Source organism: Lissotriton vulgaris, chromosome 4_1, assembly GCF_964263255.1.
Source record: "Lissotriton vulgaris chromosome 4_1, aLisVul1.2, whole genome shotgun sequence".
In the NCBI taxonomy this organism is placed as follows: Eukaryota; Metazoa; Chordata; class Amphibia; order Caudata; family Salamandridae; genus Lissotriton; species Lissotriton vulgaris.
In genome coordinates, this window is record NC_141691.1 from 1,667,853,072 (window position 1) to 1,667,866,903 (window position 13,832).

At 46.6% G+C, this 13,832-nt stretch overlaps 1 protein-coding gene across 1 annotated transcript in view; it reads right to left on the reverse strand.

Moving 5' to 3' along the window:
* The window catches only part of LOC147724387 (uncharacterized), a 55,500-nt gene extending 42,085 nt beyond the window's left edge, over positions 1 to 13,415 (reverse strand). The window contains exon 1 of the mRNA XM_086918032.1: positions 12,839 to 13,415. Coding sequence (XP_086774158.1) covers positions 12,839 to 13,415 — 577 coding nt within the window. The remainder of the gene's footprint in view (positions 1 to 12,838) is intronic.
* Positions 13,416 to 13,832: the final 417 nt, after the last annotated feature.

The following is a 13,832-nucleotide window of genomic DNA, read 5'->3' on the forward strand; positions in this document are numbered from 1 at the left end:
CTATGACCCCATCAACACAGGAGGAAGATTCTGGCAGCGATGGCGGGACTCCAACGGTCTTCCCTCCAAGTATCCACCAACATCTAAATACAGTGGCGGGCAGGAAAAGCGTCAAAAAGTGATGGCAAGACCAGATCCACCAACATCTAAATCAGGCCCTTAATCTTTTTTATGGAGCTTTTAGGGTGCGGCAAGCCCAGGAAGCTGTATACTTCAAAGTATCTTTGAAGCTTGAACATTGTCATGATACCCAGAGGTGTTAGAAGTTAAACTCAGAAGCAGTTCCTCTTGGTCACAACAGAAGCTCTCAGAAACAGCACTTGGTTCCAGCACTCACCCCACCCACGGCCACCAGTAAAGTCCATTCCAGGTCAGGTTGCTACGGGTGAGTTGGGCACTCCATGAAAAAGTCATCTCGCAGCTTGTAGTGTCCCTGTATCCAAACAGGAGGCCACACAACTGACACCTGTAGTCCACTTCTCAGACCTGAGTATATATAGGAGAGGGTCCAGCCTTCAGGTCTTCACACAAGTCATAGACCAAAAATTCAATCCTGTTCTCCTGCAGGTCTAGGTATCTTCTCATGAGCTGTGGGAGAGGTACCATTTTTGTAGCAGTCACTAACCAGTGGATGGTAGTGACTCCTGGACATTCCCTACCCAATGAGGAAAACGGTCCTGGGGACAAACCTTCCCACCTTTGCTGTTTGCTTTACTGCAAACTCTCCCACAGTGCTCTATTCAAAGTAAAATCCAAGAGGGCACAGCTTTTCTGCCCTCTGAGGTGGCTTGTGTGCCAGCCAATGATTTGTTTAGGGAAATGAGAAGTCCCTTTCTTTTGAGCTACATCACACTGGTTCTGCGACTAGCTCTCGGTTCCACTTGGATGGTATCCAGTAGTGAGCCCAGGGACAAAAAGTGTTTCTTCCCTAGGCCTCCTTTCACATTTACCTATGTCTAGGCAGGTCACACTCTGGTCTCTTCTAAATTAATACATTTCTGAACACCTCCGAGCTGCCCTCTCTGAACTGATATGTGTCTCACTGCTCAAATCCAGGGCTTCCTATCAAAAGACATAAGCCATTGTTTCTGCTGTGGAAGTATTGTTCATACCTCATTAAGGGGACACACTGACTGGTCAACAACTGTTATGCTAATGCTAATGGGCTAACTGTAGTGAAGGTAAACAAAGGGCCTGATTTATTTATTTATTTATTTATTTATTTACATTTATAGAGCGCGGCGAATACCCGTGGGCGTCTCGGCGCTAATTAAGGGCATAGATCAGCAACTGGGGTAAAGAAGATATACAAGGCTATTGGTCAAATAACCACGTCTTTAGCTGTTTGCGGAATATGAACAGGGAGGGACTTGCTCGGATATGTGCCGGAAGGGTGTTCCAGAGTTTAGGGGCGGCAACCAGGAAATGCCTGTCGCCCCATGTGACTGTTCTAGTGCGAGGCACAGCCAAGAAGTTCTGATGAGAGGAACGAAGAGATCGGGTTGGAACATGATGGAGAAGATTCTGTTTGAGAAAGTGGGGACCTTGATTATTGAGTGACTTGTAAACAATACACAGCGATTTGAATTTGATACGGCTGCGTATCGGGAGCCAATGGAGATCCCTAATGATGTTTGTGACTGGTGCGAACTTGGGGATCCCAGCCAGCATTCGTGCGGCTGCATTTTGGATTGAATGCATCTTATTTGTCACTCGGACTTGAGCATTTAAGAATAGATCGTTACAATACACCAAGAAGGACAGGACTAGTGAGCTGACCAGTGTTTTCCCGGCCGTGTTAGGTAGGAAAGGTAGTATTTTCCTAATCATTCTCAATTTCATATGAGCTGTGGCCGCAGTTTTGTTCGCATGTGCCATAAAGTTCAGGCCAACATCAAAAGTGACGCCTAGATTTCTCATTTTGCTGGCTGGACTAGGGGGGGGACCGAAAGATGGTGGCCACCAGACAGGTGACCAGCCCGGGGAGAGGTGACCGAAGATGACCACTTCAGTTTTTTCTGAATTGAGTTTCAGACAATTCGTGGCCATCCAGTCACCTATTGCCATCATTCCTCTCGTGAATCGATTGGCCACTTCCTCACCGTCCCCTTTGATAGCCAGTACCAATTGGGTGTCATCGGCGTAGGAGGTCAGGCTCATCCCAAATGCTTTGATGACACTAGCAAGGTCCGACACGTAGATATTAAATAGTGTCGGACTCAGGGATGAGCCTTGAGGGACCCCACACGGCAGAGACACCTTAGATGATTGGTAGGGTCCTAGAGATACTGCCTGTGATCTATTGGCCAGGAACAATACAAGCAGGTCCAGAGCAGTTTTCTGGACCCCCAGTCGTTCGACACGGTCGACTAAGATCTTGTGGTCGACCGTGTCGAAGGCCGCCGAAAGATCCAGCAGTACCAGGACTGCTGTCCCCCCCTGGTCTCGTATGGCTCTGATGTCATCCGCAGCCTTTAGGACGGCAGTTTCCGTGCCATGACATTTGCGGAATCCGAACTGGGTGTTGTCGAGCAACTGGTGCTGCTCCACGAATTCCGACAGTTGCTGATTCATGGCTTTTTCTATTACCTTAGCCAGGAAAGGAAGACTGGCTATCGGACGATAGTTTTTCAGGTCATCTTTATTCAAATTGACTTTCTTTAGGAGGGGTTTGACCAACGTATGTTTCAGAGAAGCCGGGAAAATTCCGGAGCTAAACATAGTGTTGCAAACATGAGTTATAACCGGTATCAACGTGTCCATAACTGGCATAAGAACTTTGAGCGGACACGGGTCCAGTGCTGAACCTGATTTGATCCTTGAAATGATGCTCCTTGTCTGATCCATAGTAAGATCGACAAAGCGGGTCAGTGTGTTATCCCGAGAGGTGGAGGACAAGGATAACGGGGTAGTGTCCGTGTTTGAAGAAAAAGCCTGATAGATGTCGTTAACTTTCTTAAAGAAAAAATCAGATAAGGCGTCGCAAAGATGTTGTGAGGGAGGTGGTGTGAGGTCGTGCGTGCCACCCGACAAGCGTTTAGTGATGTTGAATAACTCTTTGCACGAGTTTTTGGCAGTCTCAATTTGTGCGGCATAATAGGCTCTTTTCGCCTCTGCGATCATCTGTTTGTACCGGGCAAGTGAATCTTTGTATAATGATTTGCTTTCTGGGTCGTAGCGCTTCCGCCAGAGTCTTTCTCTTTGTTTATTTAATTGTTTCTGTTTTTTTAGTTCATCCGAGAACCAAGGAGCACTAGGGGTGGCTCGATTCTGGGAGATAGATTTTACAGGCGCTAGCTCAAGTGTGGCCTGATTGAGCCAGTTATTGAACTGATTTATGGCGACAGTAGGGTCATCTGACAGCAATAACGATGTTCTAGCCAGGAATGTGTTCAGTGTCCCCACCTTTATGTCCTTCCATGCTCTCACCTGTTTGGGGCTATTGTTAACGGCCCTCCTCTTAGAGGTGTAGGGGATAGCTAAATGACTTAAAATGGCATGATGATCGGTCCATGCCAGGGGGCAGACATCTGCAATATGTAGCGTCTCAATATTAGTGAAAATGCCGTCAAGAGTGTGACCAGCGTCATGGGTAGGGGCAGAAATACGTTGATACAGACCTAGTGTTTCCATGTCCGCTAAGAGACATGCAGTGTCTGTGTCACTACTTGATTCAAGGTGGAAATTAAAGTCGCCTAACACTGCAAAGTGGTCTTCAAGAGCTATGGATTCCAATATAGACCCAAGACTGAGTAAAAAGGGGGCACGTGCTCCAGGTGGGAGGTATACCAATACGCCTTTAAAATTGAAGAAGGGTGTGAGCTTAATACTAAATAGTAGGGCTTCGCAACATGTGGATGGTATCGGTGTCGTCCTGATTGGGAGATGGTCTCTGACAATAATTGCTACCCCACCTCCCCGCTGGCCTACTCTGTCCTGTCTATGTATGGTGAACCCACTAGGGACTGCTATAACCAAGTCAGGGTCCGATGCACCATCCGTCCAGGTTTCCGTAATAAACAAGACGTCCAAGTGGGCATCTGTTATTAGGTCTGCAATTTCTTGCCTGTGTTTGCACATGGAACGGGCATTGATAAGTGCTAAGTGAAAAGTGGTGATAGGAGGGGGCGGAGTAGTCAGGGCCTTAATTTTGGAGTTGACAATGTGTGTCCGAAATGAGCAGTGTGAACAAGATAATTGGTAGGGTACATCAGTGATTGAAAGTGGGTCACAAGTAACACAGCAATCACTACCTGGTGATCGAAGTACAGAGAGGGATGAGGACGAGTAGACCAGTCTGGTCGCTGAACCAGGGGTTTTGGCACTCAGCACGGGCCCAGCGCGGACGGGCGCAGACGGGCTGGACTTTGGCTCGACTTCGGCGCGCTTCCGGCACGCTTCCGGCGCGCCTGCTGCGCCAGCCCGCTGCGCCGTCTGTAGGGGATACACATTTATAGGTAGTGAGGAGGGTAGGAGGCAGCCAGTGACTACAGCGCTGACCTGCCTACCTCAAGATGGCGGCCGTCAATCGCCCCAGCACCTAGATCGGCTGGCAAGCGAAGACCTCGATAGACAGGTTACTACGTGACAAATGTAATGGATATTTTGTCTTCCATATTACAAGTGACATTGGACATAACACACTTGTAATATGACAGATAGCATATCCCTCAAGTTTGTGGTACAGTAACTTATCCACTGAGATCTAAATCAGGCCCAAAGACTGACTTTATAAAAGTCACTTTTTCTAAATATTTATTACATTATTGACTTCACATTGAGTTGGATTTTAAATCATCATTAAAGACAGTGATTAAATTATGCAAGTAGCTTGTTCCAAACTAGAGGCAGCAGAATTATGATTTGATCCTGAACTTTCTCCTCCTATGATAGTTACAGCCCTTCACTGTGAATGAAAATACCTTTTGGGAGAAGTCAATGTAGGCGCATAGCAACATTACATTTGTGTATGTACCACTTGTATATACTATGCACCCTACCATGTGGTCTACAAGGCCTACTATTGGTAACATTCAGCATTTAAAAATGGTTATTTTGGCAGGCTCACATGCAAGTTCAGCAGCTACAGGCATCAGGCTACACAGATAAGCCTGAATCCATGGGGCATATTTACAAGAACAGGAGCATCGCTGTGTTGCCGCAGCGATGTGGCTAAAAAAGTTAACGCTGCTGTATGACAGATTCCTATACAATAGTTGCATCATATTTACAATATGGCACACCATGTCGTATGGAGGTATCGGACGTCATAAAAAAAATGATGGTGTTTTGTGCACCATATCATAAAGAAAACTGATGCTAATGCTGCAAAAGTGACGTTGGGCTGAATAGCATCTCGTAAATAGATGCTAGCCATCCTAGCATTACTTGTGCACCTAGCGTCAACATTACATTTTTTGTAAATGTCGTTACATTAAAAAAAATGGCACACTTACCTGAAAGCAGCCATGCAGGAGCCAGCAGAGAGCAAAGCCCCGGACAACAACCCCAGCAACCCCAGTACCAGCAAGAATGTCCTGACAGAGTCCCAGGGGAAGAGGAAGTGCAACTTTAGTGAGGAGGAGAATGCAATCCTAATCACTGAGGGGACGGAGCAACAAAAACAGCTCTTTGTCAACTCAAAATGTCATCAGGGAGGAAAAAGGTCATATGGCAGACCATTGTGGACAAGGTCAACAGCGTTGTAGAAGTAAAGAGGACAGTAAATGGCTGCAAAAAGTGCTGGCATGCTTACAAGCACAGGACAAAGGAGAAACTGTCAAACAACCTCAAGGCAGCCATGCAGGCCTGAGGTGGAAGTCCAGTGCCCCAGGAGGAGACCGTGGCAGGAGTTGTGGGACAGGACAGTACTGGCTATGGTGAGCCACAACAGCAATAGGCTAAGTAGGTCTTGTCATACATTGCAGGCAGCTGTGTCCCAGGACTCTGTGTTACTATCTGTAGGCCAAAGGATAATCAGGTAGATTCATCAAAGACCCGTTTTCCGAGTCTTTAATAGCGATTCATAAGGAATCGCTATTACAGACTCGCAAAACGGGATTCATGTAGGAATCGCAAAATAAATTGCGATTCCTACACATTCCTTATTTGCGATTAGCAAATTGCTAATTGCAAATGAGGAATAACTCCCCATTCATTCCTATGGGCCTAAAGGCCCTTAGGAATGAATGGGGAGTATTCCTTATTTGCAATTAGCAATTAGCTAATCGCAAATAAGATAGCGATTTCAAGGGTGCCAGGGGTGTCAGAAGGACACCCTGTAGCACCCCATAAATGCAAATTTACACAGGTGTTGCGCACACACATGTCCAAAGGACATGTGTGTGTGTAACATGCAACAGAGAAAAATGCACTAAAGTGCTTTTTTCTAATTTTTCGCAATTTACCACGAAGTCAGACTTCGTGGTATAACCAAATATTGCGAATTCGCAATTTCAAATTGATTAATGAATTGCATTTAAGGAATCTCTAATAGAGATTCCTTAAATCCAATTCCTCGCAAATATGCGATTTCGCAAATAGCGATTTTTGCATTTGGGGTGATGAATCCCAAATGCAAAAATTGCACTCGCAAAGGGCCAGCTTCTCAGAATCTGGCCCTTTGCGAGCGCAATTTAGCTTGATGAATCTACCTGATAATGCTGTAGGGGTGGGCGAAGAATTAGGAACCATTACGGAGTTTGCAGAATTTTGCTCATTCTGCACAGAGATCCGTAAAAACTCTGTGACATGAAGCAGAGTATAGTTTTTTCTCTCGAGCAGCTCGCCAAAGTTGGAGAGTACTCACAAGAAAAAATCAGATGCTACACCTTATCCCGGTGAGATTTCTCAACCCAGGTTGTTGCGCCAGGTCACGACCGCTAGCATTTAGAAATCTGCTGCTCGCTTTCAGAAAGCTGCAGCTTGAGTAGAATGTCTACTTGAGTGGCAGAAAGCAGCAGCACCCTCAGGTGCACTGTGTAGTGCAGTTCGTGCTGATATTAAAGAACTGGACAAACTCCCAGAGCTAAAAAAAAGTGCAAGAAGCACGACTTAACAGACTGTGCCACTGGTGGAACTTCACGGAAAATGGGGACCCCTCCCAGACCTATTATGCTGGATCATTTATGGTTAAATATAACATAAATGGAAGTCTCACTGCCCAGTTACACTTTGCACAGCTCAGTCTAGCTCTGTCACCTTTATCCCTTCCTTGTGTGAAGTGCAGCACCAGTCCACGTTTACCATTCCTCTGCATAATGGCATTTGCAGTTGAATGTACAACATCAGTCAGTAGAACTTCAAGTCCCAGAATATAAAGGAAAAAAAGATGGGGGCATGTTTTCAAGATAACAACGTGGTGCAGCAAACCATCTTGTTGCACTGAGCTGTGTAATTAGGAAAGTGCAGGGATGTGTCATATTTACAACAATATGACTCCTAGGAGGCACACCATCAGTGTTTTTCTCTGTGCTGGCGCACTTCCGCTCCGCCACACCAGAGGGCTTCTGTGTGGTAAGACAGGACAGAACCACAGGGAGAGGAGGTGGCTTAGCTATCATTCATAAAGCGGTTTTTCAGCCCAAAATCGAGCCTGTGCATAGATTGGACTGTGAAGCTTGTACATTTTCCATCACTCTTAACCACAACCACGTTTTTAAAGGAATTCTTCTATACCGCCCCCCCGGCCCACACATCCGCTTCTTATCAGCTCTTGACGAATTTACAGAACTCTCCTTATCCCATTCTAACAATACCATCTTGGGGGATTTCAATTTTCATCTTGAAGTCGTAGGGGACAAAGATACCAATCAACTGATTTTTGACCTACGGGCGGTAGGACTACAGCAGCTAGTAGCAGCACCTACTCACCAAGCAGGTCCCACGCTTGATGGCCTGTTCACCAATGACCCCAACATCTCACTTATCACTGTTCTTCCTGTAGTATGGTCGGACCATTCCGCTGTCATCTTCACCATTTTGGCTCACAACCCCAACTCCTCTCAGCTCACATCTCGTACCCCCATTAGTACCAGAGCAAGGAAAAACCTGGATTACCCCTTATTGTCCAACATATTGGCTGCATCTTCCTACGAGGCAGCACCACATCCCAATCTCCTCTCAAGCAGGTACCAGAAGTGGATTTTGGATGCTATTAATCATGTTGCCCCGGCGAAATTCATTATTTCCAACCAGGCCACGCCATCTGCCCAATGGTTTACCGAGGATCTTCGACAACAGCGGCAGTTCTGTAGAAATTGGGAAAGACGCTGGCGTAAGCATTACAGTCCTTTGGTCAAACAAACCTACAAAGATGCGCTAGGGCTATACAAAAAATCCATCATTAATCATAAAGGCGCTTTTTCAAGCTCAGATAGAACCCGCCAAAAACTCCACAAGAAGGCTATTCCAAGTAGTCGATTCTCTCTCCAATCCTCCTACAGGACCTCCTACTGAGCCATCTCAAGACCTCTGTAATGAGGTTGCCACTTTCTTTTTTACTAAGGTCACCAATATTTTTTCATCTTTCTCCCATCCTAAATGCTTGGACCTCTCTGACCCACCTCCCTCTGCCCCTTTAAATACACCCATCTTTCCCAACTTTCAGCTGGTCTCGACAGACTTGATCAGCAAACTCACCACTTCCATCAAATCGGGATCTCCCTTAGACCCCTGTCCCCCTGTCATACTGAGCGCTCTCAATGAGGTTATCACTCCCCCGCTCACTGATTTATGCAATTCCATTTTTCAGACAGGTATTTATCCTGAAATCTGGAAAAAGGCGGTCATTAAGGCCCTGCTGAAAAAACCTTCCTTGGACCCTGCATATTCAGCTAGCTACAGACCGATTGCCTGTCTCCCATTCCCGGCCAAAATATTCGAAGCAGGTATGAACAGCCAGCTTTCAGGGTTCATTGACAGTCACCAACTTTTAGACGATACCCAGTTCGGGTTCAGGAAGGGCCACAGCACCGAAACCGCCATGATAAAGGCCTCTGACGAGATCAGGACCATAATGGACCAATGTGGGGTGGCGGTCCTAATACTCCTTGATCTATCCATTGCCCTTGACACGGTCGATCACTCCAGCTTGATCGACCGTGTCACATCCCTGGGGGTCTCCCATCTAGCCAGGGACCTTATTGCTTCATTTCTGGCCAACCGCATGCAGACAGTGAAACTGGTCTCTTTCTATTCTCCCACCTTCACCCTTCCGTGCGGGGTGCCTCAGGGTTCCGCGCTAAGCCCTACATTATTCAAAATATATGTGGCGGATTTGGCAAGGGTGATAAAAGCACATGGGCTGTTCCTAACCACCTATGCGGATGACACCCAATTGGTACTGGCAGTGCATAAGGATGGACCAGCCGTTGCCGCAAAATTTCAGGAGGGGATGTTGGCCATCAGCGCATGGATGCCAAATAACTGCTTCAAATTAAATTCGGACAAAACCGAGGTGATGACCTTTGGCAGCTTCTCACCGGAATGGTCCGCCACCTGTGGCCCAGTCAAATGGGCCCCCCTCCCACTCCGGTTACAAGGGTCAGAAACCTCGGGGTTATGTTTGATGACAGGCTGTTATTTAAGCACCATGTGAACGCAGCGGTCTCATCCTCTTTCTACATACTGAGGAAGATCAAGAAACTGTTGCCATATCTCCCTCCAACTGCAGGATTAACATTGATCACCACCCTCGCTTTTTCAAAAATGGACTATGGCAACGCTCTCTTCCTCAACACTCAAGAACACGTCTTAAATAAACTACAGTCAGTCCAAAACGCTGCAGCTAGGATTCTGCTCGGCATCCCCAGTCACAGTCCCACCTCCTCGGCCATTCGTCACCTGCATTGGCTAAGGGTCAAGAGTCGGATAAAGTTTAAGGCACTTTGCATTGCCTATAAAGCCATCCATGACCTGGGACCCAGGTTTCTTAAGGTTGCTTTTCAGATCTACGCTCCAAAAAGACCACTTCGTTCATCCTCCACTCATCTCCTCTCCGTCCCACGTACCAGAACCACTTCCTGGGGAGATAGACGTTTCTTAGTAGCAACACCTAGACTATGGAACTCTCTCCCTCTGTTCATCAAACCCAGCCCCACTCTTTTCAGCTTCCGTTAATTCCTGAAAACCTGGTTATTTAATCAATGATTACGTGGTTGCTCTCCGGCTCAGGAAGCCCGACATGCGCCGAGACACCCTCGGGTAGTTGTGCGCAATAAACATCCCAAAAACATAAACATAAACATAAACAATAGGCTGCCTAGCGCCAATGCAGGTACCCACTCACCAAGCAAAATTGCTTGTGGCGCTGCGTCATTATCTTGTAAGTATGCCCCTCTGTATAACCGGGCCCATGCACACTGACCTAGCCTGCAAATCCATGGCATATAATGGGTTTGTTAGAGAAGAAACAACCCACCTGAGGGGTGGGGGATTTTTCTTCCATGGGATGTATCTACACATAAGGACATTCCAAGAGCCTCGTCTAGAGTAGCCAACATTAAACTGCATTGCAAGCAGCAGTCCTGGCATGCAGGGTCAGAGCACACAAGTTTCAGCTGCCATGGTAGGGACAACCTGAACTCCTGTCATCTACAAAATATGACTGAGTGTGGGAGTAAATGCAAGTCATGTACACCAGAGGACTACATGTGTTTAAACAAATGATGGTGTGTTCCTGCTGGTGCAGTGCATAGTAGGAATTTTGCTGTGCACTTTGAACTGCCACTGTGTCTACTCTGAATGGGGAGACATTGCATGGCAAGGAGGTGAGAAGGCACATGTTTACTACAAGGTACCCTCACCAATACACATGCACTGCTGTGTCTGATTGGATCACACTTGTATTGCAGCTGGTTAGGGATGAGAGACAATAGCTCATTGTGGTACTACATTCTACATGTCAGGTGGATCTGAGTGATGATGTAGTATGTGCCAGGGTGGAATCTGGACCTAAGTTGTCTCACTGTGACACATGTAAAAGTCAGAGGATGTCGTTCAGGGAACTGTCAAGGGATAAGAAAAACGTCTTAGTCACCACAAAGGACAGGAGTCTGGGAGAATCAGAGGCTGAGGTGGATGGGAAGTTGTTTTAGAAAAGTGGGTAGGTACATGTCACCATTACCAGCAGTACTACCATGTGAGGTGCTGCCTGACCGATATCACGTAAGAGCAGCTTGCCATGTCAGTCCATTGGATATGTTCATGCATAATGTAGGTGTTGTTGTCACATGGGAGTCCATCTATGATCTGGGTTCCATCACTGTGTGGCAGTAAGTCAGCTGCCAGAACCAAATTGGGAATAGCCAGAGGAGGCCTGCACACATACAAGTGGGCTTCCATCTCGAGAGTTGGGGCCACTGTTGCTAAATAGCTACAGCCAAGGGGAGAGTAGTGAGAGGATATCAATGTAGGCCATGATAGTGTACACATAGCAGTGCACTGTGTCCACTATGTTGACAGTACACAAGGAGTTACAGTTATGTGACAGTCTTGTGCTGTACAGTGCATCTGGTAAACTACACTGCCACACTGCTTGGGGACAGTGTTGGATATCTTTTCCACATGAATCTGTGTCCAGGGTTTGTGGCTTGCGCTGGGAGAAAATGTGCAGCATCACTCCAAAGCAGGCACATTATTCCCAAGGTGACTGTGTTGTTGCCTGTCTCAGGAGATGTACTTTGCGCATGAGGCTGTGCCTTGTTGCATAGTATGGAGCCCTGGAAGACTGATGACGTGGATTGTGCACTGCAAAATGGTGTGCACATAGGATGGGATGTGTGTCTATGATGACATTTGAATTTAAACATGATGCACACGATCTTGCAAGGTTAAAATATGACTACATTTCTCAGTTTCACAAGTCTGGGATACATCACATGACTCAAGACCATGGGAGTTACCTGGGGAGACACAGACATAGCATTTCACACAGTGTCGCATTAGTGGGGATCTTTCAAACAGTTGGATGCATATACAGGGCCTCATTTAGCAGTTGTTGCCACAGGGCAACACTGAATGTCTCCTGACTACACTTACCTGTATCCAACGAGAAAGGCTGGAATGTGCCATATTACGAACATTCAGCACATCAATGGCTCACCTGCATATGCACCATCACATATTGGTGACTAGTGGCAACTCACACCCCTTTGCACCAGGGTGCATGTGTGTCAGCGTTGTGTCCTCAAATAACTTAATGCTTTAAGGGACACATTTCTGCACTGCACCAAAAGCAAACAATCTATGCAATTCCCTCATACTATGGGCCCTGCGCAATGCAGAACACACATTGAAATTGGAAATGACAAAGAGACATGTTATCATTTACCCTCATTTCAACTCCTCCTAGGAGGCACACCATTAGCAAACAGTCCCAGGGTCCCTGTTCCTTGGATATGTGGAAATGTGTGAGATCTTCATTGGTGTGGCATGTAAAAGACCACTGCTGACCCATGGGTCACATCCTTAATGTAGGATGAGGAAATACAGCACTTTGCTCTGGCTTGCTGTACTGCATATCTACGAGACCATGGAAGGGGACGCAGGCTGACTTTGCATAGCCTCATATATATGAGTTGGAGATCTGCTCCACCAGAGCATCATGAAAAGTGATGCTCTAGCAGCGCAGTTCATTTGTACATGTGGCACACACTGGCATAGGTGGTCTCAATATGGGTGACTCTGTAGGGTTGTGTTGCGCATGTAGTATGACGCAAGTATATAGGCCCACACCTACTACATATGCACTGTCTCATTCAGCCCAACGCTACCATGACAACATTATCCAACATAATTGACTGTCATATGATCTGTCATGTACTTCAGAAGAACTTACCGACAAGTAGGTCATTCTCATATGTTCCATTCTGGAAGCGCTCATTAATGGTGGAATGGCCGAAGATGAAGGAATCATGAGCACTCCCCGGGTACTTTGTGAGGACATTGTGCACGATTGCCGGCACATTCATGGAATGTGCGTGCTTACTTTTGCTGTACAGGCTTGATGTAGCTGCTGGAGGCACAAGTTGCACATGTGTACAGTCCATTGCTCCCAACATATGTGGAAATCCTGCAATGGCATAAAAGCCTTGCTTATTTTCCTGTTCTTTCTGTGTTGTGTTGGGGAAGATGAGGTACTGGGATGTGAGGCTTATGATGGCATTCAGGATGAGGTGGAGGAATGCCGAGAAGGATGGATGGGATACTCCTGCCACTATGGCTATGGTGGGTTGGAAAGTTCCAGTTGCCAGCATGTGTAGCACACCCAGAAGCTTGGCCTGCAGAGGGATGTTGGTGAACCGCTGCGATGTTGGCTGCAGCCTTGTTGCAATCTGGTACAGGAGGTCGACAATGCACTCCCTTCTTAGCCTATAATGGGCAATGATGTGGGCAATAATCCTCTGCTGGTACATCTGCTCCCTTCATCTGTGCTGCCTCCGTGGTGATGGTGGTGGTGGTTTTCTTGGTGCTCTGAGCTGCAGTAGCAGTAGGTCCATATTGTTATTGAGCTTGACAGAGTGATTTGTGTATGTTCTGCTTTTATACAAGTGGCAATGTGGTCATTTTTACTCCTGGTGTGCTGTATCAGTACATTTTGGAGCTAGTAGAATTCTGCGCATCTTTTGCCAAAGTAGCGTCATTTTCCTGTTTCGTTGTAAATAGCAGTGTCGTTTTGGGTGGCTTTTTAAGTGAGAATAACTTCCTTGCATGTCATGTTCGCTCTCTGCCAAATCCGGATCTAGCACAGTGTAAAATAGGCGCAGGAGTGGTAAAAGTGACGCTAAAGGCCTGTAGCATCACTTTGTAAATATGGTGCAAAGAAAGCACCA